Source organism: Stegostoma tigrinum, chromosome 1, assembly GCF_030684315.1.
Source record: "Stegostoma tigrinum isolate sSteTig4 chromosome 1, sSteTig4.hap1, whole genome shotgun sequence".
In the NCBI taxonomy this organism is placed as follows: domain Eukaryota; kingdom Metazoa; phylum Chordata; class Chondrichthyes; order Orectolobiformes; family Stegostomatidae; genus Stegostoma; species Stegostoma tigrinum.
The window spans coordinates 132,931,287-132,958,624 of record NC_081354.1 but is presented as its reverse complement, the minus strand read 5'-3'; the positions used below and the strand labels follow the sequence as shown (position 1 = coordinate 132,958,624).

At 42.3% G+C, this 27,338-nt stretch overlaps 1 protein-coding gene across 1 annotated transcript in view; it reads right to left on the bottom strand.

Annotated features, from left to right (window-relative positions):
- Positions 1 to 5,841, bottom strand: part of stoml2 (stomatin (EPB72)-like 2) — a 52,521-nt gene extending 46,680 nt beyond the window's left edge. The window contains exon 1 of the mRNA XM_048546964.1: positions 5,746 to 5,841. Coding sequence (XP_048402921.1) covers positions 5,746 to 5,784 — 39 coding nt within the window. The 5' untranslated portion in view covers positions 5,785 to 5,841. The remainder of the gene's footprint in view (positions 1 to 5,745) is intronic.
- Between the last annotated feature and the right edge of the window lie 21,497 nt (positions 5,842 to 27,338).

Sequence of the window (27,338 nt, the reverse complement as noted above, 5' to 3'; positions counted from 1 at the left end):
CATTACGAGGTCTCATTCTATGCAGGAAATATGAGAAGAATTCAGTTTTAAATGAACACCAGTTTGCAACATCATGAGAACTGTTCGTCTTTCTTTGTCCATAGATACTGTATGACCAGCTGCGTATTCCCAGTACTTTCAGCGTCCACAGTATGATGCTTCTTGTCTCGAATCAGAATGCTCCACTACAACTGAAGACTAGGATAGGAAAGATATTATTAAACTAGACAGGGCGCAAAAAAGATTTACAACGATGTTACTGAGGCTGGAACGTTTGTGTTATAAGAAGAGGCTGAATAGGCTGGGACCTCTTTCCCTGAAGCATAGGAGGCTGAGGGGTGACCTTACAGAGGTTTATAAAATCATGAGGGGCACAGATAAGGTGAATAGCCAAGGTCTTTTCCCCATGGTGGGGGATGGAGGTCCAGAACTAGAGTGTATAAGTTTGATTTTGATTTGATTTATTCTTATTACATGTACCCAGGTACATTGAAAAGTTTTGTTTTGTTCTGTCGGAGAGGTTTTAAGGACTACCTTAAAGGAAAGAAGCCATACTGAGTCTGCTTGATTTATTATGTATTTCTAACTGCTCTACTTTTACCTCCTTCATAAAGGACTCTTAACATTGACATCTGTCATTGAGAAAGACGACAAATGAAGACTGAAAAACAATTGAAAGTACCTCCAGAACTTTCTTTTTCACTTCAGTCAGCATCCTTGATTCATTTCATCTGCTCCCAGTGCCTTGTCAACTACAGGCAGCCGATTTAACACCTCACCATTAATTGCAAGTTCTTTTAGCGAATAAAATTCTTTCATCATGGCTTTGGAAGCACTGTTTCCTTGTAAAAGATAGATGTCTTTATTGAATATCTCAGTTATCCCTTTTAATCTCCATGTGTCAACCCCATCCTTTATCCCTAGTGTTGCCCACACCTCACTTTACCATCTTTTTAAAGACATAGAAAGTAGAAGGAGCACAATATTCAGCCCATTTAAGGCTGCTCCATCATTCAATACGGTCACAGCTGCTACTCTATCACGACCCCATACTCCCGCTTGCTTCCCACACCCTAGTTACCGCGAGCCTTTAGAAATCAATTTTGTTCTTAAATATATTCAATGACTTTGCCACCACATGCTTCCGAGATAGGAAACGTCACAGCTGCACTACCCTCTGAGTGAAGATTTGATTTGATTTGATTTATTGCAGTCATATGTATCTAAGTACAGTGAAAAGTTTTGTTTTGTAAGCAGTACAGGCAGATCATTGCAAACAAGGGCATACAACATATTTCTTGACAGATCCCAAGACAGTGACTCCTTGTTCTGGAACACGATTTCTGCATCCGGTGAGTCCAGCTCTGTCAGAATTGTGTACATTTCAATTAAATCCCCACTCCCTCATTCTTCTAAACTCCAGTGTACAATGGCCCAGTTGATACAATCTGTCCTCATTTGACAAACCTGCTATCCCAGCAATTAGGCTGGTCACACTCTGTTGTACTTCTTCTGTGATAAATATATCTTTCCTTCGGCAAGGAAGCCAAAACTGCACACAATACTCCAGGTGTGGTCTCAACAAGGCCATGCACAGTTGCACCAAGTTGCACATCCTTGCTCCTGTACTCAAACTCTCTTGCAATGAAACCCAACAGACAAGTTGCCTTCCTGACTGCTTCCTGCACCTGCGTGCTTGCTTGCTTTCAGTGACATTACACCTATGTTCATTTGTGCATCAAACATTCCCACCTTTCACCATTTAAATAACACACTGACATTGTGGACAGGTGGACCTGGTCACATATATCCACATTATACTGCAGCTGCCATCTATCAACCGTTCATTCAACTGATATTTTAAAAAAAAACAACAATCTCCTTACATTCTCCTTACCACCACACTTCACCTAGTTCTAGGTCATCAGCAAATGTGAAGATGTCATTCTTAATTCTGTCATCCATCATTGATCAGTAGTGAGACTATCTTCATCCCATGTACTAATCCCTGCAACACCTTATTAGCATATACCTTCCACTCTACAAACGATCTATTTAGTTTTGTTTCCATTATGTTTCCTTCTACTCAACAATTCTCAATCCATGCCAATATATGACCAACAGTCCCACGTGCTTTGATTTTGCACAAAAATCTCTTGTATAGGCATTCCTCAAAAACATTACAACAACTGGCTATCCAACATGAAGAGTACTTATTACACCCTCAAAAAACTACAGCAAATTCATAAATACAATTTCCCTCTCATAAACATGTTTACTTTGTGTTATACATTTTCTTGGTGATCAATTATCATATCCTTTATAACAGACTCCAACATTAGGGCGATTATAGTGCAGGGGCAATGTCCTGATCTCGGAGCCAGGAGGCACAGGTTCAAATCCCATGAGTTCTAGAAGTGCATATCACCTTCCTGCTCACATTGTTCAGAAAATATCTCGATTCTAACATTTAACTACCACTGTTAGGTTGTAATTCCCAGTTTTCTACTTCCGTCCTTGTTTCAATAGTAGGATTGCATTGGGATTGTTCTACAAATCTACAGAACTTTGGCAGATGACAACCAATGTAATTACTATTTTCACCTTCTTGAGCAACGTGTAGAATATGAGACCCTGGGCATTTTTCAGCTTGAGTCCTATTCATTTCACCAGTACTTTTTGTTTAAAAAAGAAATCAATATTAATTTCCTTCATTTTTACCTTCCCTAGAAGTTCTGGGAAGTAATGTGTGTGTTCTGTGAAGACAGAACGAAAGATGGCTTAAAATTATTCTGTTATTTCCTCAAATACTTTTTCAAAGTCTTATAGTGTACTTTTATGCGCCTTGCAAGTTTACTCACACACACTATTCTTTTCCCTTTCAACGAGCCTTGTGGCCCTCCTTTGATGAATTCTAAACTCATCTCACTCCCCAGGCCTGCTACTTTTTCAAAGAACTTTATTTAAAGTTATTGAGCCTTACAGCACAGAAACAGACACTTCAGTCCTACCAGTCCATGCTGAATGTAATCCTAGAATAAACTGGTTCCACCTGCCTGCTTTTGGCCCATATCCCTCCAAATCTTTCCTATTCATATACTTATCCAAATGTCTTTTATATGTTTTAATTGTACACACATCCACCACTTCCCCAAGAAGTTCATTACAGAGAAAAACCACGCCCTGTGTTTAAAAAATAATTGCTTCTCGTCCTTTTTAAATGATTCCTTTTTGGATCTAATACGACTGTTAATTTCTTTTGCTTACCATAACTGGACCACTTACAGTATTTTTCCCCCACCCAACCTAAAAGGAATCTGTAATGCTGGAATGTATGCACCTGCATCTAAATATTGATCATTGTCCAGTGTTATGCTTGTGAATTAAGTTACCCAGTCTATCCAAGCCAATCTAACCCATTGCAACAGCATTCTTTTGTCATTTCCCCCTTTTTTTTGGATTTAGGGTCCAAATTGGAATTCTTCATTGGCCTAGAAAGTAAGTAGTGAAATTCAATCACTTGACAGTCACTTTGTCAACGCAATTACTTTGTGTAATACCACCAGCATTTGCTTGGTGATCAATTATCACATCCTTTATAATAGACTCCGATATTAGAGAGATGGTAAAAACCAAAAAAACTATGGATGCTGTAAATGAGAAACAAAAACAGAAGTTGCTGAAAAAGCAAGCAGGTCTGGTAGCATCTGTGGAGAGAAACAACAGTTAACATTTCGGATCGACTGACCCTTGCTCAGAATTGGAGAGATTGTGATACAGAAGTAGTGTCCCTACCTCTGAGCAACAAGATTATTAACAAACTCTTGCTCATTGCACAAACCCTAACGCCCTCAGCTCCTTCCTGTCTTACAGCAAGCCTACTGTCTATTGTCACTTGCTCCAGCAAAACTCATTCAAAATCTCAATTTCCGGCACAAATATCCTGTCTCACTGGTGCACTGATTTCATCTTTCACTTACAATGTCATTCCGCCACATACTATTTCTATAGCTATGGAAAATTTTGATAACACCTTTCACATTAACTGCTAGTGTCATTCCATACACCCCATATCTTTTTCTAAACTTCCACCATCCCTGTGAAACTTCCATATTTAGCCTGGTTCTCAGATATCTATTCCACCTGACATCTGATTGAATCATAGAATCCCTACAATGTGGAAACAGGCCCTTCGGCCCAACAAATCCACAACATCCCTCAGAGCATCCCATCCAGACCCATCCCCTATAACCCACCTAATCTGCGCATTCCTGAACACTACGGGCAATTTAACATGGCCAATCCACCTAACCTGCACATCTTTGGACTGTGGGAGGAAACCGGAGCACCCAGAGGAAACCCACGCAGGCAAGGGGAGAATGTGCAAACTCCACACAAATAGTCGCCTGTGAGTCGGATCGAACCTGGGTCCCTAGCTCTGTGAGGCAGCAGTTCTAACCACTAAGCCACCGTGCTGCCCGGGGTCACAGCCAGATATTTTTCTTTATCTTAAATTTTTACCTCTGTATTCCAGGGAGCTCTGGGTTTGTGATCAGAGATAATGAGAACTGCAGATGCTGGAGAATCCAAGATAACAAAGTGTGGGGCTGGATGAACACAGCAGGCCAAGCAGCTGCTGTGTTCATCCAGCCCCACATGTTGTTACCTAGCTCTGGATTTGTGTCCTACTTTCCTATTTGGAGGCAATCATCTGTGAATGTCTCTCATTAGAACATAACACATTACAGCGCAGTACAGGCCCTTCAGCCCTTGATGTTGCACCGACCCGTGAAACCAATCTGAAGCCCATCTAACCTACACTATTCCATTATCATCTATTTGTTTATCCAATGATCATTTAAATGCACTTAAAGTTGGCAAGTCTACTACTGTTGCAGGCAGGGCATTCCTTAATCTGCTGTCATCTTTTTCCACCAACCTTTCATTTCTTTAACCTAAATCCATTCTGACCCCATTGAAGCTGGCTTTCGGCCAACCAATTTTTAAAAATCTGGACTGCCCTTTGGCCTTTTCTACAGCCATCCAGCCATTCCTTTTTTGGCTGCAAATGTAAAACTGCAGAAATTTCTCAAGAGCTCACTCTAGGAACGCACGGACAAGTTGGGCCTGATTCTGTGCTGTATATCTCTATGACTCTACACCGGTATCTGTATTGAAAACAACTAACGTTGGACATCACAGTGGGTCAGACAGCTACAATGGAGAAAGAGCAGGCTAATGCTTTGAGTCTAGATGGCTCTTCATCAGAGCAGAAGAGAAAGTGTGGAAGGGACAGCATTTTGGGAGCGGGGTGTCTGGGGGGTAGTGGGTGTGGATCTTCAGCGTTCTCCTGGTGATACCAAAACTCGCTTCCACAGCCATGCTTCTGGACTGTCAACACCTTTTCTCCACCACCACCCCAACTACAGCAGAAATATGGTGCCCTTTCACCAGCTCTGATGAAGAGTCGCCTAGACTCGCAAAGTTAGCTGGCTGTCCCTCCATGGATGCTGTCTAACCCGCTGAGATCTCCAGCATTTGGTACTTTTCCGAACTGACTGTACCTCCCGAACTGATATGGATGTTCTCCTCACCGACAGTCGCTCTGCCCCCTCCCCCACTCGGCCTCGGAGCACCAGGGTAAAGCGGAACGGCTGCAATCCGCTCGAGGGAGATGGCAAACCGTCAGCACACGCCGTCTCGAGGCGTCTGCCACCCGTTCTCCCGCCCTGCTGCCATGGTTACCTGGAGTAAGGCCCGTGTCCGGATCAATGAACGCAACATCTCCTCGGCTGCAAGCAGACAGACCGGAAGTACGGAACTCGAGGCGGAAGCCGAGCTACAAACTATTTGCTCCGATGGAAAAATTGAGCAGACGATAAGAGTTCCGGCAGGAAGCATAGTTTATTTTTAATTTTTTTTAAAAATCGCAATTCTTAACCCACTGACTGGTCCATTTCTGAACTATTATCAATATTTTTCAAGCACACTTGGTGTTGCTACTGATTTTGCATGAAAGCGAACTCGCGTCTGGAGGAATCAAACATTATCTTTCTGTAGGACTTCGAGCAAAAAGGCATCGACAGTAAAGGATTTAGTTATTTTAATTAAACAATTTCCTTAAATTATTCATTAAATTATTATTATCTTTAGAAACAATTTGAGTGTACGTATGCATATCTGTCATTCCTGGACCATCCTCTACAGCATATGTTGGGATAAATTTTAAGACACTTCGGTATTTTTGCCTGCAAAAGTGGTTGTTTCTAATTTTTGGGAACCACAAGATGTAACTTGGTGTTAAAGGTGTCTGAGTTAAAATAATTTTTTAAAGCAGAATTAATGCTGATTCAGTGCTAGAGAGAGTCTGCATGAATTGTGCAGAAATAAGCTGGCCTACATTGCCCCAATGAACACACATACTGCATATCCCATGAAGATATGGGAGGCTGATGATGGCTACTACACTTTCTGTTGTAATTTATTTAGTTTATGTTCATGTTTACAATATATGAAAACATTCAGCATGCTGTGTTACTCACTACTAAACAATAGATTTTGTGTGGAATCAACTAATCCACACCAGTGTTATGCAAAATGTTGAACAAAGGTCCGGCATTTGAATTTAAAATAGAGGTCAGTTTAGCTCAGTTGGCTGGATAGGTGGCTTGCAAACCAGCATGAAGTTGACACTATGGGTTCAATTACCCAAAACAGCTGAAGCTTACCTTGAAAGACTCTCCTTCTCAACCTCTCCCCTCACCTGAGGTGTGGTGGCAGACGACCAGCAAGAGCAACAGTTTGAATGAAAGGAAAATAAACCACCCAAAACATATGTACCATGTAAAATGACAATGAAGACGTAAGAACAAAGTAGTTGCATAAACTATATGGATGCAACAGTTTCCAAAGAAATTTAAACAACCTTTCAGCTCAGGAGGCCATGATTAACAAGCTCATAATTTATAATATTGAACTTCCATTTCGGATTTATAATAAACAGTAATGTCACCCTGCTCAGATAATTTTACCCGAAAATTTAAAGGAAAATGGTTTCCTGAGGAAAGATGTTTTGAAACCAAGTCATAGCATAAAGAGGAAATGAGATTCCACAGTTAGGAACAACGTCCACCAGAAAGACACAAAGAGGGAAAGATTTTTACTGAATGTTCTGTGTCGTAGAAACAAAACGTTCTGCTCTCCAAAGGTTCAGCAGTTTCAAAAAACTGCAACTGATCTCAGTAAATGATAAACATAGATGGACGCTTTGCGGAATTTGAATGTGACATGACTGTTGATTCCAAAAGAAACTAGTGAATCATTCGCTGCATAAAATACTAATATAACTAAAAGGAAAGCTTGGAAGAGTTGGAAAATAAAAACTGATCCCCAGAATCTCAGAGCCTACAAATCTGGTAAATGCTAGCATGATGAGAGAGATGCAAAATAAATAGCTATGAATTTACCTCAATCCCAAAGATCTTAATCAAGCAATAAGAGGAATCACTGTAATTCTAACACTGAAGCTGATTATCCCAGCACCAGTTGAGTCAAAGGTTTTCAGCAAGCTTTATGTTGACTGGAATGTGAAGCTTGATTAAAAATTTTTATTGTTGACAAAACAAGCAATGTATTTTACTCCTGACCTTACAATGCATATTCCTTCTGAATTATTTGCTGCACCTGCATGTTATTTTTCAATGGCTTAGATTCCACGTTGGCTGGGACATCAATACTTGTCAATCACTCATCATTTAAGAAATACTCTGCTCCTCCATTCCTCCTACCAAAAGTAGTTAACCACATTCCCTCAGTTGTCCAAATCCCCTTGAAGCATCTTTGCATTAACCTTACAAAATGCATTTGCACCTAATTTTGTCATCTACGAATTTAGAAATATTAAATTTGATTCCCACATTCAAATCAGATTGCCGACAACTAGTGCTCAAGCACTGATTCTTGTGGTACTCCACGTGATTACAAATGGCCAACTTGGCAATGATCCAGTTATTCCTTTCCTCTCCTTTCTTTCCATTAACCATTTGATGCAGCAACGATTTACAAGGCTGTTGCTAGAGTTGGAGGGTTTGAGCTACAGGAAGAAGCTGAAAAGGCTGGGGCTATTTTCCTTGGATCATCAAAGTCTGAGGGGGTGACCTTATCAAAGTTTATAAACTCATGAGGGGCATGGATCTGGTGAGTAGTCAATGTCTTTTTCCTAGGGCAAGGGAGTCCAAGGTGAGAAAGGAAAGATGTCAAAGGAACTTAAGGGGCAATGTTTTCATGCAAGGGTGGTGCATGTATGAAATGAGCTGTCAGAGGAGGTGATGGAGGCTGGTTCAATTACAACATTTAAAAGGCATCTGGATTGGTACATGAATAGGAAGGGTTCAGAGGGATGCAGGCCAAAAGCTGGCAGTTGGGACTAGATTAACTTAGGACATCTGGTTGGCATGGACAAGTTTGTTGAGGAGTTTGTTTCGTTGCTTTACATCTCTGACTCTTTAATTCACGCTACTACTATATTATCCACAACAGCATATACCCTGTTTACTAAACTGTCTACGGGGCCTTATAAAGTCCAAATATACCACATCCACTAGTCCCCCCAAAAAGACAGACAAGGTAATTCTCCCTGAGTAATTCAATGCCAGAATTGGGAGAGACACAAGCCTGTTGAAAGGCATGATTCATAAGGATGGCATAGTGAAAGCAAACACCAATGGAGTCTTGTATCAGAGATAATGGGACTGACCTATCCCCTCCCGACCTCCCCACCTACACTCATCTCTACTGGCTCCATCCCCGTCTCTTTAACTTATCTGTCTCCTCTCCACCTATCTTCTCCTCTATCCATCTTCGATCTGCCTCCCCCTCTCTCCCTATTTATTTCAGAACCCTCTCCCCATCCCCCTTTTCTAACAAAGGGTCTAGGCCCGAAACGTCAGCTTTGGTGCTCCTGGGATGCTGCTTGGCCTGCTGTGTTCATCCAGCTCCACACTTGTTATCACCAATGGTGTCTTCCTTCTGATGAGGTCAATAATCACACGACACCAGGTTATAGTCCAACAGGTTTATTTGAAGACACAAACTTTCAAAATCTTGCTCCTTGTTCAGGTGTCAGAGAGTGATGGCAACAGACACAGAATTTATAAGCAAAAGATCAAAGGATCATAAACTGATGTAAGTAGGTTGAGCAAACCTAAGATGGCTGTCAAATCTTTAATCAGTTCGAAAGGATTAAAATGCAAATGGCAGAATTTCTTTCAAGTCATTGCCCTCAGATAACTGAAGGTTTTATCAATTCCCTCCGTATACCAGAAGTGAAATCCCTGGCCAGACAATGCCTTCTGGGTGTGAGGCCTTCTTTAGAATCTGGCTGTGTATCCACTTGGAGTCAGACTGGTTTTATTTCCAAAGTAGGAATCTATAAAATGGCACATTGACTGTCTACAAGTTTTGTGCTTTTTGAACAAAATAGAATGCAATTACAGATCCGCAAATGCAAATTCACCCCATAGATTTATATATGCGCGAGCACGTGTGTGGGGGGAGGGACCGCGATAGAGAGAGAGAAAGTGCGTGAGTGTGTGTGTGAGAGAGAGAGAGAGAGAGACAGACAATTCAGCACCTCATTCTATCACAAGCCTACAGATAACCTCAAGATGCTGCACTTCTTTAGCTTCGACAGTAAACATATTAAAAAAGCCATCCCCTGTGGAAAAGCCCTACGCATACACAGGATCTGTTCAGACAAGGAGGACACGATGGGTGCTGAAGGACGCCTTCATGAAAACAGGATATGATGCTCAACTCATCGATCGCCAGTTCCAACATGCCATAGCAAGAAACTTTTATCGACCTCCTCAGAAGACAGACATGGGATACAACTGATAAGGTACCCTTCGTCATTTGTACTTCCTGGGACAGGAGAAACTACATCATGTCCCTGGCAGCCTTCAACCCATCATCGATGGCAATGGGCATCTCACTCAGATCTTCCCTACATCTCCACTTCTCGCCTTCAAACAACCACCAAGCCTTAAACAGACAGCTGTTCACAGCAAACTGCCCAGCCTTCAGGACAACATTGACCACAACGCCATACAACCCTGTCATGGCAACGTCTGCAAAACATGTCAGATCATCAACATGGACACTACCATCACACATGGGAACACCACCCACCACTTGCACAGCAGATACTCAGGTGATTCAGCCAGCGTCGTCTACTTTATATGCTGCAGGCAAGGATGTCCCGAGGCATGGTATATTGGCATAACCACACAGATGCTATGACAATAGATGAATGGACACCGCACAACCAGCACCAGATAGGGATATTCCCTTCCAGTGGGGCATCATTTCAGTGGATCTTCGGAAAACATCCTCCAAGGTAGACTTCAGGATACACAACAACGCAAAGTCGCTGAGCAGAGGCTGATAGCCAAGTTCGATAACCATGAGGACGGCCTCAAGTGGGATATTAGATTCATGTCGCACTACAGGTGACCCCAACACACTACACACTTTTTCACACGCACACATACACACACTCTCACACAAACACACTGTCACACAGACCCTCTCTCATATACTTCGTCTCTCTTACACACACCACTTACAGTCACATTCTGTCTCTCAAACACCCCCCCCACCACACACACACACACACACACACACACACAGTCTCTCCCTCACATGCACACATAAACTCTCTCTTCCTCACACACACACATAACCACACAGACACATATAAATCTATGGGTTCAATTTGCTTTTGCGGATCTGTAATTTCAGACACATTCTAATTTGTTCAAAAACAAAACACAATTTGTAGACACTCAATGTGGCATTTTATAAATTCCTACTTTGGAATCAAAACCAGCCTGTCTCCAAGTTGATACACAGTCAGATTCTAAAGAACATCTCACACCTAACATGCATTGTCTGACCTAAAGTGTCACCTCTGATATACTGAGGGAATTGATATAACCTTTAGTTACCTATGGACAGTGACTTGAAAGAAATTCTGGAATTTGCATTTTAATCCTTTCTAACTGATTAAAGATTTGACAGCCAACTTAGGTTTGTTCAACACATTTGCATCAGTCCTATGACTCTTTGATCTTTTGCTTATAAATTCCGTGTCTGATGCCATCTCTCTCAGCAACACCAGAAGAAGGACCAAGACTCTGAAAGCTTGTGTCTTCACATAAACCTGTTGGACTATAACTTGGTGTTGATTATTGACCTTGTCCACCCCAGTCCAGCACTGGCACCTCCACATCATTCCTTCTGATACAATTCTTAGAATACAGTCTGGTGGCACACTATTTCCTCAGAGACACAAATCCAGACCTTTTGGCAATATCTTCATTCCTGACATTGGCACCTGCATCATCTGTGTGAGGCACCACAAAGATGTTCACATCACCCATACCAAGACAGAAGCTAACAATTACTCGATTGACCATTGCCTAAGCCAAGCTACTACCTCAATCAACCTGGCCCAATGGCAATGCAGTGGAAGCACTGCCACAGGAAATTCATTGTTACTGGATATCTTGGAACATCTTCTTGGCAATGGCAGACATGAACTATGAAACACAATGCCACCTCCAGTGCACCAACAGTTTTTGGCTTTCTGAGGAACAGTGTTTGATGTCTATGATGTCAAACATGTCAACACACTCATATTCTAAAAGACCACACTGTTATCTGCTGTCCTATATTTATCTGCTATCAGATGCTCAAAAACACCAGCAGGATGGTTGAATATTAGTTCCCTTTTATAAATCCAGACTAACTCTGCCCAAACAGATTATTATTTTGTTGAGATAACAATCTGAAGATTTCTGAAGAAGGGTCTCGAACTGAAACATCAGCTTTCTTGCTCCTCTGATGCAGCTTGGCTTGCTGTGTTCATCCAGCTCTATACTTTGTTATCTCAGATTCTCCAGCAACGACAGTTCCTGCTATCTGTATTATTTTATAGAATTCAGTTACAATAACCTTTGTAATAAATTCTAGTAATTTCCCTCTTATTGATGACAGGCTTATAGGTCTCTAGTTCACCATTTTCCTTTTCTATCTTTTCTTAGACAGTAGAGATACAATTGCAACTTTCTAAACAACAGGCAACATTCATGAAACTACAAAATTTTGAAAGATCATCATCAATATATCTACAAAGATTATACTCCCCAACCGCTCCTTATACTCCAAGTCATGGAGTCATACAGCATGGAAACAGACCCTTCGGTCCAACCAGTCCATGCTGAACATAATCCCAAACTAAACTAGTCCATCTGCCTGCTCCTGGCCCATATCCCTCCAAACCTCTCTTATTCATATTTCCATCCAAATGTCTTTTAAACATTGTATTGTACCAGGAAGTTCATTCCACATGCGAACCACCTTCTGTGTAAAAATTTGCCTCTTATGACTTTAAATTTTTCTCTTTTCACCTTAAAAATGTGCCCCATAGTGTTGAAATTCCCCATTTTAGGGAAAAGACAATTACCATCAACACTCCCTATACCTCTCATTATTTTATAAACTTGTGTCAGGTCACCTCTCAACCTCCTATGCTCCAGTGAAAGAAGTCCCAACCTATCAGACTTTCTTTATAACTCCAACCTTCCATACCTGGCAACATTCTGGTAAATCACTTCTGAACCCTCTTTATCTTAGATAATATCCTTCTTATAACCGGGCAACCAGAACTGGATATAGTATTCCAGAAGAGGCTTCACCAATTTCCTGCACAACTTCAACATACTGTCTCAACTCCCTTAATCAAAGGGCTAAGCAATAAAGGCAAGCATGCCAAATGTCTTTTTCACCATCCTGTCTATATGTGATGCAAACGTTACAGAATTATGCACCTGCATCCCTGGGTTCCTCTGTTCTAGGACACCACCCAAGGCTCTACCATTAATTGTATTAGCCCCACCCTTGCTTGTTGTACCAATATGCAATACCTCGCATTTATCCAGATTGAACTCCATCTGCCATTTTTCAGCCCTTTGACCCATTTGATCAAGATCTGTTTGTAATCTTAGAAAACCTTCTTCACTGACTACAATGCGACCAATTTTGGTGTCATCTGCAAATTTACTATCCATGCCTTCTATATTCTCATCCAAATCATTTATATAATGGAGAAACAAAAGCGGACCCAGAATTTATCCCTATGGAACACCACTTGCAATAACCTCTGACCTCTGTAACCTCTTGAAGTCCTCCCGCCATGGCTGTGTCTTGGTCAGAACAAACACATTGTGGTCTGACCAGGGTCCCAGACAGGAACAGGCACAAGGGATAGGAGAAAGGGAGCACATAGAAGGGGAAAATGAGGATACAGAGGGGGAAAGTTGGAGGAGGAGGATGTTTGGGGGGGAGCGGAAGCAGGAGGATGAGGAAAGGGAGAGAAAAGGTCTGAAGTGGGGGTGGCAGTGATGGGCAGGAGAGTGGGGAGGAGAGGGGAGAAGTGGTAAATGGGGGAAGGTTGAGGCGAGGGGAGGCGGGCTAGGTTTTGGTGGGGGGGTGACGGAAGGGGAAAGAGAAGTGTGTAGGGAAGTGGAGGGAAAACAAAGATTTCATTTATTTGATTTGATTTTGATTTTGATTTTGATTTTGATTTTGTCACGTGTACCAAAATACAGTGAAAAGCTTTGTTTACGAGTGGTACGGGCAGATCACGGCAAGCAAAGAGATCAAAAAGATTTAGAGGCATACAGGTTACATTATTTGAGGCTGGAGTCCATTGAACAGTCTGATAACGGCTGGAAAGAAGCTGTTCCTGAATCTGCTCGTGAGTGTATTGAAGCTTCTGCATTTTCTGCCTGTTGGAAGAGGTCTTGGAAGATCATTACCAGGGTGTGATGGGTCTTTGATGATGTTGGCCACCTTTCCTTGGCAGTGAGCTGTATAAATAGAGTCCATGGATGGAAAGTTAGTGTCCATAATGGTCTGGGCTGTGCACACCACCTGCTGTAGTCTCTTAAGGTCCAGGGCAGAGCAGTTGCCATAGCAGGCCATTATGCACCGGACAGCACTCTGACAGTGGTGTACCTCTAGAAGTTGGTGAGGGACCTTATGGACATGCCAAATTTCTGGAGATGCCTGAGGAAAAAGACGTGTTGTTGTGCCTGCTTGACTGTCGTATTTATGTGGGAATCACTCCGAGGAACTTGATGCTCTTCACTCTATCAACCTCCGTTCTGTTGATGTAGAGCAGGAATAGGTGGAGAGGGGAGGAGTGAGGTTGAGGAAGGGTGAGGAGGTGAGGTGGGAGACATTTCTCTGACAAATGATCTGAATGAGAAAAATGGTTCTGTTAATCTGGTATGACAGGTCAGCACAACATCGAGGGCCAAAGGGCCTGTACTGTGCTGTAATGTTCTATATTAAAGTTGTGGATACCAATTCCTTGCCTTTAAAAGGTGTGCTTTCTTTATATAATTCACTGGGAATTTGTGTTGTGTTTTTAATATCCTATAACTTGAATCATGCGAATATTTATAGTTCCAGCATGGATTTGTTTTAAAGCAGCATTGGCTATTGCTTAAAGTCAAGACATAAAACCAATACTATTGTCCTTTCTGCAAATCTGAAATTAGACTTTGACAGACTGGCCAATTTCAGCCTCCCTTTTAATGATACAATTAGTACGACAAGGAAAGCAGACAAGCACGTCAGATGTCGATTCAGTTTAAAAATGTGACCTACTTCAAGTACATTTTGTTTCAATACAGCTGCATAATTGGTTTCTCCATCACTGTTTCTCTTGTTCATCATAAATGTCACTCTTAACATTTTCCCAGAGTTGACAGCATTATCAGTGAAACATCGAAGTTTCAGATCGCATAAGTCAAATTACAACTCACATAACTGTAAGAACAATTAAAAGAAAAAACTGAAACAAGCCTCTCTTTAGATTTAAACAAGTCACATTACTTAAGGTTTACAATATATATGGCATTGATATAAAGGAAACTCACCTTTTAACCCAGAGTATCTGTTATGAGGAGACTGAATTACACGAATAAGGCCTTTTCCTGTATTCTGACTTATCTGTCAGAGAACAATCCATTGACAGCTTGGGTATCCTTCACTGTTGTGTATTTTCATGCAGCGTTAAAATGGCCCAGAACCACAAATGGCACAGTTCCAGAGAGAGTGAAAAAATAGACTTAATTTTTAATGCAACTTTCAACATCTGTTTTGCATTTTAAGACATTCCGGCTAGTCTAGTCAAAAATAACCTAAGTCAACACTAGATGGGTGGGACCCAGTGTCATGTATTGTAAGACTGACAATTAGTGGGGTTAGGTGACCCTCAATGCCATCGTAAATAGATCGAAGTGCCTTCTCTAAGCAATGAAAAGAAAGTTATCACTAATGTGAGGAGAGAGTTTGTCCAATTTAAAAGCAGTGAAGTAAATACACAGAAAATTTAATTACAACTGTCAGATAAAATTGAAGAAAGCAACAACCCTGGCACCATAGTACTCATGTTGGAATCCATAACAATTCCAGATGACTGACAAAATGTTCTGTTTGAAGAAAAAGTAAACGAGTACAATTTTAGCCAATTGAAATGAATGAATACCTTAATTGCCAATGTTAGAGAATTGTTCAATGTCATTACCTTAAGGTTATTCAATATCTGATTGTTGCTCAATGTTCACTCCCCACCCTCCATTGAAATTAATTGAAAATTATTCTTGAGTATAAATCCCTCCTTGGCAATGCTCCAAATTTATATTGCAGTTTCTGAGAGTTTTGTAATCTTCCTGAAATGTTCTTTACATGCAGCATTGTGTGTATCATCAGCTGCCTTTATTTTGTTAGAAAAATAAATGCACTCTGCTTTCTATGCTCTGCTTTCCAGAACTTTGTCCTTGAAACTGCTAGGCCCTCTACTTTTTAAAACAAACTTTTGACAGGATATCAGCATTGCTGACTAGATCTGTATCTATTGCCCAGAAGATAGTAATGAGCTGCCTTCTTGAACTGCTGCATTCATGTCATGTTGGTATACCAAGATTGCTGATACAAACAGGCTTGCAAAATGTTAACCCAGCAATGATTAGTGAATGATGATATAATTCTGAGTCACGAGGGTATGACTTGTTTGGTAACTTGCAGTTGTTGCTATTTTAATGCATTTGCCGCCCTTGTTCGAGATCACGGAGGTCAAGGATTTGGAAGCTGCTGTCAAAGGTGTTGGTGAATTGCTGCAGTATATGGCTCACTTTAAATTCTTCTCAAAATGCATGTTTCAATCAAGCTCTTGGCTGTACCTCTTAGCCCTATTTGTGAAACAACTTGATTTCTTCTGTTTTATTCTATATATTCAAGTAAGATTTATCAACTCTTCAAACAAAATTGAAGTCAACAATAAATATGCATGCAGTTTGATTCGTAGTTAATATGCAGAATAAACTATTGCTGCAACTAATCAGCTCTTCATCTGTAATGGCCAGATAGCCACTGAATTCAGAAAGATAATAAAATGTGAGGCTGGATGAACACAGCAGGCCAAGCAGCATCTCAGGAGCACAAAAGCTGACGTTTCGGGCCTAGACCCTTCATCAGAGAGGGGGATGGGGAGAGGGAACTGGAATAAATAGGGAGAGACGGGGAGGCGGACCGAAGATGTAGAGAAAAGAAGATAGGTGGAGAGAGTATAGGTGGGGAGGAAGGGAGGGGATAGGTCAGTCCAGGGAAGACGGACAGGTCAAGGAGGTTGGATGAGGTTAGTAGGTAGATGGGGGTGCGGCTTGGGGTGGGAGGAAGGGACGGGTGAGAGGAAGAACCGGTTAGGGAGGCAGAGACAGGTTGGACTGGTTTTGGGATGCAGTGGGTGGGGGGGAAGAGCTGGGCTGGTTGTGTGGTGCAGTGGGGGGAGGGGACGAACTGGGCTGGTTTAGGGATGCAGTAGGGGAAGGGGAGATTTTGAAACTGGTGAAGTCCACATTGATACCATATGGCTGCAGGGTTCCCAGGCGGAATATGAGTTGCTGTTCCTGCAACCTTCGGGTGGCATCATTGTGGCAGTGCAGGAGGCCCATGATGGACATGTCATCTAGAGAATGGGAGGGGGAGTGGAAATGGTTTGCGACTGGGAGGTGCAGTTGTTTGTTGCGAACTGAGCGGAGGTATTCTGCAAAGCGGTCCCCAAGCCTCCGCTTGGTTTCCCCAATGCAGAGGAAGCCGCACCGGGTACAGTGGATGCAGTATACCACATTGGCAGAAGTGCAGGTGAACCTCTGCTTAATGTGGAATGTCATCTTGGGTCCTGGGATAGGGGTGAGGGAGGAGGTGTGGGGACAAGTGTAGCATTTCCTGCGGTTGCAGGGGAAGGTGCCGGGTGTGGTGGGGTTGGAGGGCAGTGTGGAGCGAACAAGGGAGTCACGGAGAGAGTGGTCTCTGCGGAAAGCAGACAGGGGTGGGGATGGAAAAATGTCTTGGGTGGTGGGTCGGATTGTAAATGGCGGAAGTGTCGGAGGATGATGCGTTGTATCCGGAGGTTGGTAGGGTGGTGTGTGAGAACGAGGGGGATCCTCTTAGGGCGGTTGTGGCGGGGACGGGGTGTGAGGGATGTGTTGTGGGAAATACGGGAGACGCAGTCAAGGGCGTTCTCGATCACTGTGGGGGGGAAGTTGCGGTCCTTAAAGAACTTGGACATCTGGGATGTGCGGGAGTGGAATGTCTTATCGTGGGAGCAGATGCGGCGGAGGCAGAGGAATTGGGAATAGGGGATGGAATTTTTGCAGGAGGGTGGGTGGGAGGAGGTGTATTCTAGGTAGCTGTGGGAGTTGGTGGGCTTGAAATGGACATCAGTTACAAGCTGGTTGCCTGAGATGGAGACTGAGAGGTCCAGGAAGGTGAGGGATGTGCTGGAGATGGCCCAGGTGAACTGAAGGTTGGGGTGGAAGGTGTCACATCCCTCACACCCCGCCCCCGCCACAACCGCCCTAAGAGGATCCCCCTCGTTCTCACACACCACCCTACCAACCTCCGGATACAACGCATCATCCTCCGACACTTCCGCCATTTACAATCCGACCCCACCACCCAAGACATTTTTCCATCCCCTCCCCTGTCTGCTTTCCGGAGAGACCACTCTCTCCATGACTCCCTTGTTCGCTCCACACTGCCCTCCAACCCCACCACACCCGGCACCTTCCCCTGCAACCGCAGGAAATGCTACACTTGTCCCCACACCTCCTCCCTCACCCCTATCCCACGCCCCAAGATGACATTCCACATTAAGCAGAGGTTCACCTGCACTTCTGCCAATGCGGTATACTGCATCCACTGTACCCGGTGCGGCTTCCTCTACATTGGGGAAACCAAGCGGAGGCTTGGGGACCGCTTTGCAGAACACCTCCGCTCAGTTCGCAACAAACAACTGCACCTCCCAGTCGCAAACCATTTCCACTCCCCCTCCCATTCTCTAGATGACATGTCCATCATGGGCCTCCTGCAGTGCCACAATGATGCCACCCGAAGGTTGCAGGAACAGCAACTCATATTCCGCCTGGGAACCCTGCAGCCATATGGTATCAATGTGGACTTCACCAGTTTCAAAATCTCCCCTTCCCCTACTGCATCCCTAAACCAGCCCAGTTCGTCCCCTCCCCCCACTGCACCACACAACCAGCCCAGCTCTTCCCCCCCACCCACTGCATCCCAAAACCAGTCCAACCTGTCTCTGCCTCCCTAACCGGTTCTTCCTCTCACCCATCCCTTCCTCCCACCCCAAGCCGCACCCCCATCTACCTACTAACCTCATCCCACCTCCTTGACCTGTCCGTCTTCCCTGGACTGACCTATCCCCTCCCTACCTCCCCACCTATACTCTCTCCACCTATCTTCTTTACTGTCCATCTTCGGTCCGCCTCCCCGTCTCTCCCTATTTATTCCAGTTCCCTCTCCCCATCCCCCTCTCTGATGAAGGGTCTAGGCCCGAAACGTCAGCTTTTGTGCTCCTGAGATGCTGCTTGGCCTGCTGTGTTCATCCAGCTCCACATTTTGTTATCTTGGAATTCTCCAGCATCTGCAGTTCCCATTATCACGAATTCAGAAAGATGATTGATTTCTGTCTGAGAGTAATTGCAAGTAAATTAATTTTCAGGAACAGAGAAACAGATTGGCAAAGAGTTCCATGCAGCAATCCCAGTCTCCCTGTGTCCCTCCTTGGAAGAAACTATCACTTAAATCACTTAGAACTGTCCTTACAAAATCCGAACCATTTACCCTTTGGCCCTCCAATTCACCATGATATTTCTGCTCATCCACACCCTTATCTCTACCCTTAATGCCCATAATTCCCATTTAAACCATTATTTTCACTCTGTACAACAGCTCTCATTCCTGTACCCTTAAGTCCAAGCATTCAGATTTGAATAGCCACGATGAACAACTCGATTAGCCATCTACCACAAGATCTGTCAGATCATTTAAAACAATATAAAAAGGTAGTGCTTCCGTCTGCTACTATCCTGGATTGTAAACATAACCCTTGACTTCTTTCTCTAATGTAAAACATATTTTAAAATTCCTTTCTCCTTCTTTTCCACTGTCACCTCTGTTAACACGCTGATAGGAGGAATGCACTGGTAATCAAGCCCCAGAGCCCTATAAACGGTATCATCATTGTATGGTTCTCGATTCATTCACAAGAATGACCAAATTATTTCCCTATGCTGCTGCTATCCAGAATTAAAGAAATTTTCACCAGGTTTCTTTTGTGATCTAAATTATAACTTGTTTATTACAAAGAGAACTTGTCTTTTAAACAAGGGGTAAACTGGTTAAAAACTTAGTATCAATCCAGAATCAAACTCTATCACCTTAATCCCAAACAAAGAGATTCACACAACAAACAATACAATACAGCTCTGCACAGATTTTTATTTTAAAGTTAAAAGGGAAAGAAAAGGGTCTGAATTCAAAGGTTAAAAATTATTGTAATCAAACTAATGACAAGAAAAAAAGCATCAATTGATAACTTTTAACTTTATACCTTATATCTTACATGCTAGTTCTTCCTAAATTTCCCATAGATACAGAATTATACACACAATGAGACAAGACAAGAGGCAAGTATTATGGGTGGGGGAGGAATCAAATATCAAATGCACGATTCTAATAGTAGTACAGATCCCAGACATCAATGTGTTATTTTCTTTCAGTCTGTTTCAGCATTTTGATGGGGACATGAGTTTGTGGGTACATCAATTCTCAATTTTTCATTCTCTGGCTTAGAACGTGCCATTACAGTGTCACAAGAGGTGGGCTTTTTTTCCCCCTTTTTTCCTTTCAACAAGGGAATTCACAGGATGTAGTTTACAGTGAAATGGTGACCTCAGCTCCCTCTTGAGGTCCTCCAATGTCACAGATGCTAGACCTCAGCCAACGTGACTCATGATGTCAGAAACAGTTGGAGGCACTGAATACTGCAAAGCCGATGAGCCCTAGCAACATATTGACAATGGTACTGGAGTTGTGTGCTTCAGAACTTGCCACACCCCTAACCAGGATCTTCCACTGCTGCTACAACACTGACATTTACACAACAATATGATAAATGGCCCAGGTATGTCCTGTAAGCAACAAGCAGGACAAATCCAACCTAAATAATTACCGCCCCCTCAATCTGTTCTGCATCACAACATCGTGGGCCGAAGGGCCTGTACTGTGCTGTACTTTTCTATGTTCTAAAGTGATGGAATGTGTCATCAACAGTGCTGTCAATCAGTAATAACCTGCTCAGTGACAATCGGGTTGGGTCCTGCCAGAGCTACTTAGTACCTGACATAGTTACAGATTTTGTTCAAATGTAGATATAAGGATTAAGGAGAATCCCAAGGCATTTTATACATATTTAAAAAGCAAGAGGGTAGCCAGGGAAATGGCTGGCCCACTTGAGGACAAAGGAGGGAATTTATTTGTAGAGCCAGAAGACATAGGTAGGGTCCTAAAGAAATACTTTGAGTTGGTATTCACCAAAGAGAAGGAATTGGGGGAGGATGATCTTAGGGAAGGCAGAGTTGAATTTCTAAGCCAAATTACAATTAAAGAGGAAGAGGTGTATGCATCTTAAAAATATTAGGATAGATAAGTTCCCAGGTGTGAGTAGGATCCATTCCAGAATATTGAAGGAGGCAAGAGAACAAATTGCTGGAGCATTGACAGATATCTTTGTAATCTTTTTCGCTACAGGTGAGGTCCCAGAGGACTAGAGAATAGCCAATGTTGTCCTATTGTTTAAGAAGGGTAACAGAAATAATCGAGGAGATTACAGGCCTGTCAGCCTCAAGTCAGTGGTAGACAAATTGTTGGGAAATATTCTCAAGGACAGGATCCATACACATTTAAAAGGAAGCGGACTGATACATAATAGACAGATTGGTTTTGTGTGGGGAAAGTCATGCCTCACAAACTTGATTGAGTTTTTTGAAATGAGGAAGATGATTGATGAGGGAAAAGCAGTTGATGATGTCTACATGGATTTCAGTTAAGCCTTTGACAAGGTCCCTCATGGTAGACTGGTACAAATGGTGAACTCACATGGTACCAGGGGTGAGCTGGCCTAGTCATAAGAAATAGAGGGTAGCAGTGGGAGGATGTACTTTGGAATAGGCGGTTGTAATTAGTGATGTTCCACAGGGATCAGGGCTAGGACCTCTGCTGTTGTTTAGTCTAGGTAAATGATTTGGAGGAAACATGGCTGATCTAATTAGTAAGTTTGTAATGGTACAAAGGTTGGTGGAGTTGCAGATAGTGAAGAGGATTGTCAGAGGATATACACTTGAAGGCCTGGGCAGAAAAACGGCAGACAGAGTTTAATCCGGACAAAGTGAGGTGATGCATTTTGCAAGGTCAAGTTAGGGTGGAAATTATAGTGAATAACAGAACCTTTAGGAGTATTGATATACAGAGGGATCTCGGTGTGTAGGTCCACAGATTACTGAAGGTAACAGCGCAGGTAGATAAGAGGCATTGAGTATAAGAATAGGCAAGTTATACTGCAGCTTTATAGGACTTTAGTTAGGCCACACTTGGAATATTGCGTACAGTTCTGGTCACCATACTACCAGAAGGTTGTGGAACCTTTGGAGAGGGTAGAGAAAAGAAGGTTTACCAGGATGTTGCCTGGTTAGGGGAATTGTAGCTATTAAGAATGTTTAGATAGACTGGGTTTGTTTTCACTGGAACGCAGGAGGTTGACGGGCAACCTGATAGAAGTTAACAGATTGTGAACGGCGTGGATAGAGTGGAAAGTATGATACATTTTCCCAGGGTGGAGGAGTCAATTACTGGGGAACACAGGTTCAGGGTGTGGGGGGCAGCGCAGGGGGAAGTTTAAAAGAGATGTGTGAGGCATGGTTTTCACACAAAGAGTGGTGAGATCCTGGAACATGCTGCCAGACAAAATGGTAGGGGAAGCAGACTCAATAGCAACATTCAAGAAGCACCTGGATGAATATATGAATAGGAAGGGAATAGAGGGATACGGACCCTGCAAGTGAAGACTGTTTTAGTATGGAAGGGCAAAATATATCAGTGCGGGCTCAGAGGGCCAAAGGGCCTAATCTTATGCTGTATTTTTCTTTGCACTTAAAAGAGCTGAACTCTAGCTGCAAGGTGAGAATTACTGCTTTTGACATCAAGACTGTACTTGAGTGTGGCATCAAGGAGCTCTAATGAAATTAGGGTCAATGGGAACCCAGGGGAATTCTCTTTGCAGATTGGAGTCATGCCTGACACACAGGAAAATGCTTATCATTGTTGGAACTCAGTAATTTCAGCTATAGAATATCTCTGCAGGAGTTGCTTAGGGTAGTGGCTCAGGCCCAACCACCTTCATCTACTTGATTAATGACCTTCCCTCCATTATAAGTTCAATAGTGGGGTTGTTCGCTGATGATTGCACAACGTTCAGCACCATTCACGACTCCTCAGATATTGAAGTAGTCCACGTTCCAAGTGCAGCAAGAACTGCACAATATTTAGGTGTGGGTTGACAAGTGGCAAGCCATGTTCGTGCTATACAAGTGTCATGAAAAGACCATCCTCAAAACAAAATGACAAACTAACCAATCGCCCCTTGACATTCAATGGCATTACCACCCCTGAAGGTCCACACTATCATGGGCCTGGAGAGGTTCCATTGACCAGAAATAGAACTAGACAAACCATGTAGACACATAGAAGATAGGAGCAGGATGAGGCCATTCAGTCCTTCGAGCCTGCTCCACCATTCAGCACAATCATGGCTGATCATCCAATTCAACAGTCTAATCCTGCTTTCTCCCTATAACTTTTGATCCCATTCACCCTAAGTGCTATATCTAGCATTCTCTTGAATACCTTCGATATTTTGGCACCAACTACTTCTTGTGGCAGTGAATTCCACAGGCTCACCACTCTGAGTGAAGAAACGTGTCCTTGTCTCCATCCTAAATAGTCTACCCTGAATCCTCAAAATTATGACCCCCGGTTCTGGACACACCCACCATCGGGAGCATCCTCCCTGCATCTAACCTGTCCAGTCCTGTTAGAATTTTGTTTCTGTGAGATCCCCCTCATTTGTCTGAACTCCAGTGAAAACAAGCTCAACCTAATCAATCAATCTCTCATATGTCAGAGCTGCCATCCCCAGAATCAGCTACACTCCCTCAAGAACAAGACCATCCTTCTTCAGAAAAGGAGACCAAAATTGCACACAATATTCTAGAGAGGTCTCACCAAGGCCCTGTATAACTGCTCCTGTACTCAAATAATTACTATGGTTACAATAACATGTCACAAGCATGAAATCCTGCAGCAACAACACACCTCCTGTCTCCCCAAAGCTAGTCCCCTATTAATGAGGCACAAGTCACAACTGTGATGGAATACTCCTCAGTTGCCTGGAGTGCAGCTCCAACAAGAAGCTTAACACAAACTAAGGCAAAGTTGGTTAGACGTAACATCCACAAATGTTCAGTCACTTCACCTTCAATGCTCAGTAGTAGCAGTGTGTACCATTTAGAAGATGTACTGCAATAGTTCACCAAAGCTCCTCAGACAAAACCTTCAAAATTCAAAGCTACTACCATCTAGAAAGACAATGGCAGCAGATATATGGGAACATCACCACCTTCAAGTAACCTCAAGGCATGTACCACACTGACAGAGAACTACATTACCATCCTTTCACTGTATTTGGATTAAAACCTGTTTCCTTTCCTAACTGTGCTGATGAAGTGTAGCAGTTTAAGGCAGTTGCTCACCACCATCTTAAGGATATTTGTGGATAAACAGCAAATGCTGGTCTTGACAGCAATGTCCACATCCCAAGAAAGATAAGAAACAACAATTGTTCAAAATCCCAAAATGTGAGAAGATACTTCTGTAACGTCAACTGTAACCTTTGACCCATGTATATTGGAGAATCACTGCAGCCTAAAGCTATTCTGAGGCCAGGTTCTCAGGGCCTCCATAATACAACTGGCCTATTTATGTAGGCAGGACACATTCAAGAAACTAAAGCACTCAGGTTAAAACAACCACAACTCTTGTGTTTGATAACTATACTTTGCACAGTTGTCATCAATCACTCACTAATGTGTATGATTATCTACTTTGGAACCTGTGTTCAGTAGGTGAGCGTGGTCAGTAGTTGAAATCTATGATTTGACAAATCAACAGGCTCTACCTTTTCAAACACAACATGGAGTAAATGGGAGGGGTGGTATTCAATAAAATTTCTTGCTAATTTTTCGTAAGTGTTGCTCTTGTCAACTGGAATTCTACATGATTGGTGAGGGATGCAGATGGAATCTGCATTACCACCTCTAAAGGAAGTGAAACAGGGTGAGCTGCCAAGGCTTGACTATGAATTTTGGCCTGATTGCCAGCAAATCCCAAACAAAGAGAGAGAGAGAGAGTGAGAGTTAGAGGGAGGGAAATGGGAACTTGTTGTATATCAAAATGCCAATATTTAATGTTCTGGGGTCTTCAGGCAATTAAAGTTGTAGTTGAGACTGTGTTAGACTTTTTAAATAAGTGATTGAATGTCCACCTTGAAGACTGCAAGAGTAATCACCAGTCTTTGATTTCAATGACATACAAATCATAGAAGTAAGAAAAGGCTAAGGGAAGCTCAAAGGGATAGTTAAGGAACTGCATTTTGGTTGACAGGGCTTAGAGCTATAATTAACTAAAGTATCATTTAACTGATGTTAATAATTTACCAGTTTTACAGCAACAATTCACAATGCACATCTCTTGTAGATCACTTTAAAGATCTTTATCCCATGAGATGTATACCTTGAAGGCTGATGTAATATATAACTCAAGCAGGCACTGTGTCAAAAGGATGAACTGGGGGGAAAAATTCTTCTTATATGGGGAATTCCTGTGGGAGTTATGAATCTTTGAATAATAATGTATCTAATTCCCTATCCCTCTCCCTTGCATTTGAAGAACAGAATGATGCTCTTATTCTATACAAGAAAAACTTGTATTTGCACTCATATACACTCAATAAATACACATTCTGAAATAGAAGCAGGAAATGCTGGAAATAAGCAGCATATCAGTCAACACCTGCAAAGAGAAAAGAGCTGTTCTAATGAGAGGCAACCTTATAGAAGCATACCAGATTACTAAGGGACTTGACAGTGTAGGTGCAGAAAGGCTCTCTTCTCTTGTGGGGGAACTCTAGGACTAGAGAATAAAATCTCAGAAAAGGGGGTCACTTATTTAAAACAGAGGAGGAGGAATTTGTACAATTCTTTACAACAAAGTATGATAGAGGTTGGGTAATTTAAGTATATTTAAGGCTGAGATAAACAGTTTAATTAGTCAGGGAATTAAGGATCATGGGGGAAAGCTCAGGAAAGTTTAATTGAGTATTATCACATCAGCAATGATCTCGTCGAATGGCAAAGCTGACTTGATGGGCTGATGGCTAGCTTCTGCCCCTTTGTCATATGGCCTAAGTATTCAGGGATACATGACTTTTCAAAAACCCCAGCAGAAAGGGAAGCATGGAGGGGTGGCTTTGGAATAAATGTGATAGCAAGAAATGAGCATGGATCAGATAATGTAAAATCCACACAGGTGAAAAACCAAAAATAGAAAGGAATCTCAGGTCTGCCATGACAGTACAGTAATCACGGACGACTTTAATCTTTGGATGAAAGGGTCTAGACCCAAAATGTCAGCTTTTGTGCTTTTAAGATGCTGCTTGTCCTGCTGTGATCATCCAGCTGTGTGTTATCTCGGATTCTCCAGCATCTGCAGTTCCCATTATCACATGATACGATGTGCTGTTTGAACAATTGAGTAGTTTACTATTAAAGAATTCTGATTTTAGTGCAAGTTCAATACTTTCAACTTCACTTTTTCATTGATAAGGCCCTCTTCAAACTTACCTTTTTCATCACATTATAGTCCCCTGGCCCAATGTTCCTGTGGCTTGGTATCACATTTTGATAACTATTCTTGTAGTGCCTTAGGATGTTACTACATTAAACAGAATATGCATATAGTGCCTTGAAGAGAGAATTTGCAGGTGAAAAATGTGCAAATACAATCATTAACTTAGATGCAGAGGCACGTTTTCAGGTTGTTTCATGAATTCCGGAGAAGAACACTTTAAAATCTATATTTCAAGTTTATAATTCCAAAAGGGTCATTTTTAATTCTAGATTATAACATGGGCAAGGAATGTGTGAATTTCGGTGAATTTTGCTTTCTTCGGCATCTGGAATAATCCTCAAATACAATGTTCCTTTTTGGGTATTAATCCAAACAACATCACATGATTGTTCTGCACATACCTCCTCTTGATCAGCCAACGTTGGTATAAGATATACACATGCCAAGACTTCCAAAAGGCTGTCATAAAATAAAACGATCTCATGGGCGTATCTAAATTGTTTTCTAACCAAATGTCAGGTTGACTGAACCGATACTAATTTTCGCTTGAGTCAGACAATTGGAGATTGGTGTCCCACTACTGACTGTAAACACTTAATCAAATCTCAGAAAAATTTAACAGTGTGATATTTTGGATCATGGTTAAAAAACTGCTTACTTGAGCATTTGAAGAGCAGCAAAAAAATTCACTGACATTTGAGTCTGTACTCCTCCCCCAATTAATATCAAAAACTGGTCAACTAGTCATTATTCTTCCTGTTTGCTACTCATAGGAACTAAACAACAGGAAAATCAACTGTTTGGTAGTGAGATAGTTCAGAACATACATAGGAATTCAGTAAGGTGCAACATAAATCCAAGATTCTCTTCTTTGCAATGTTGAC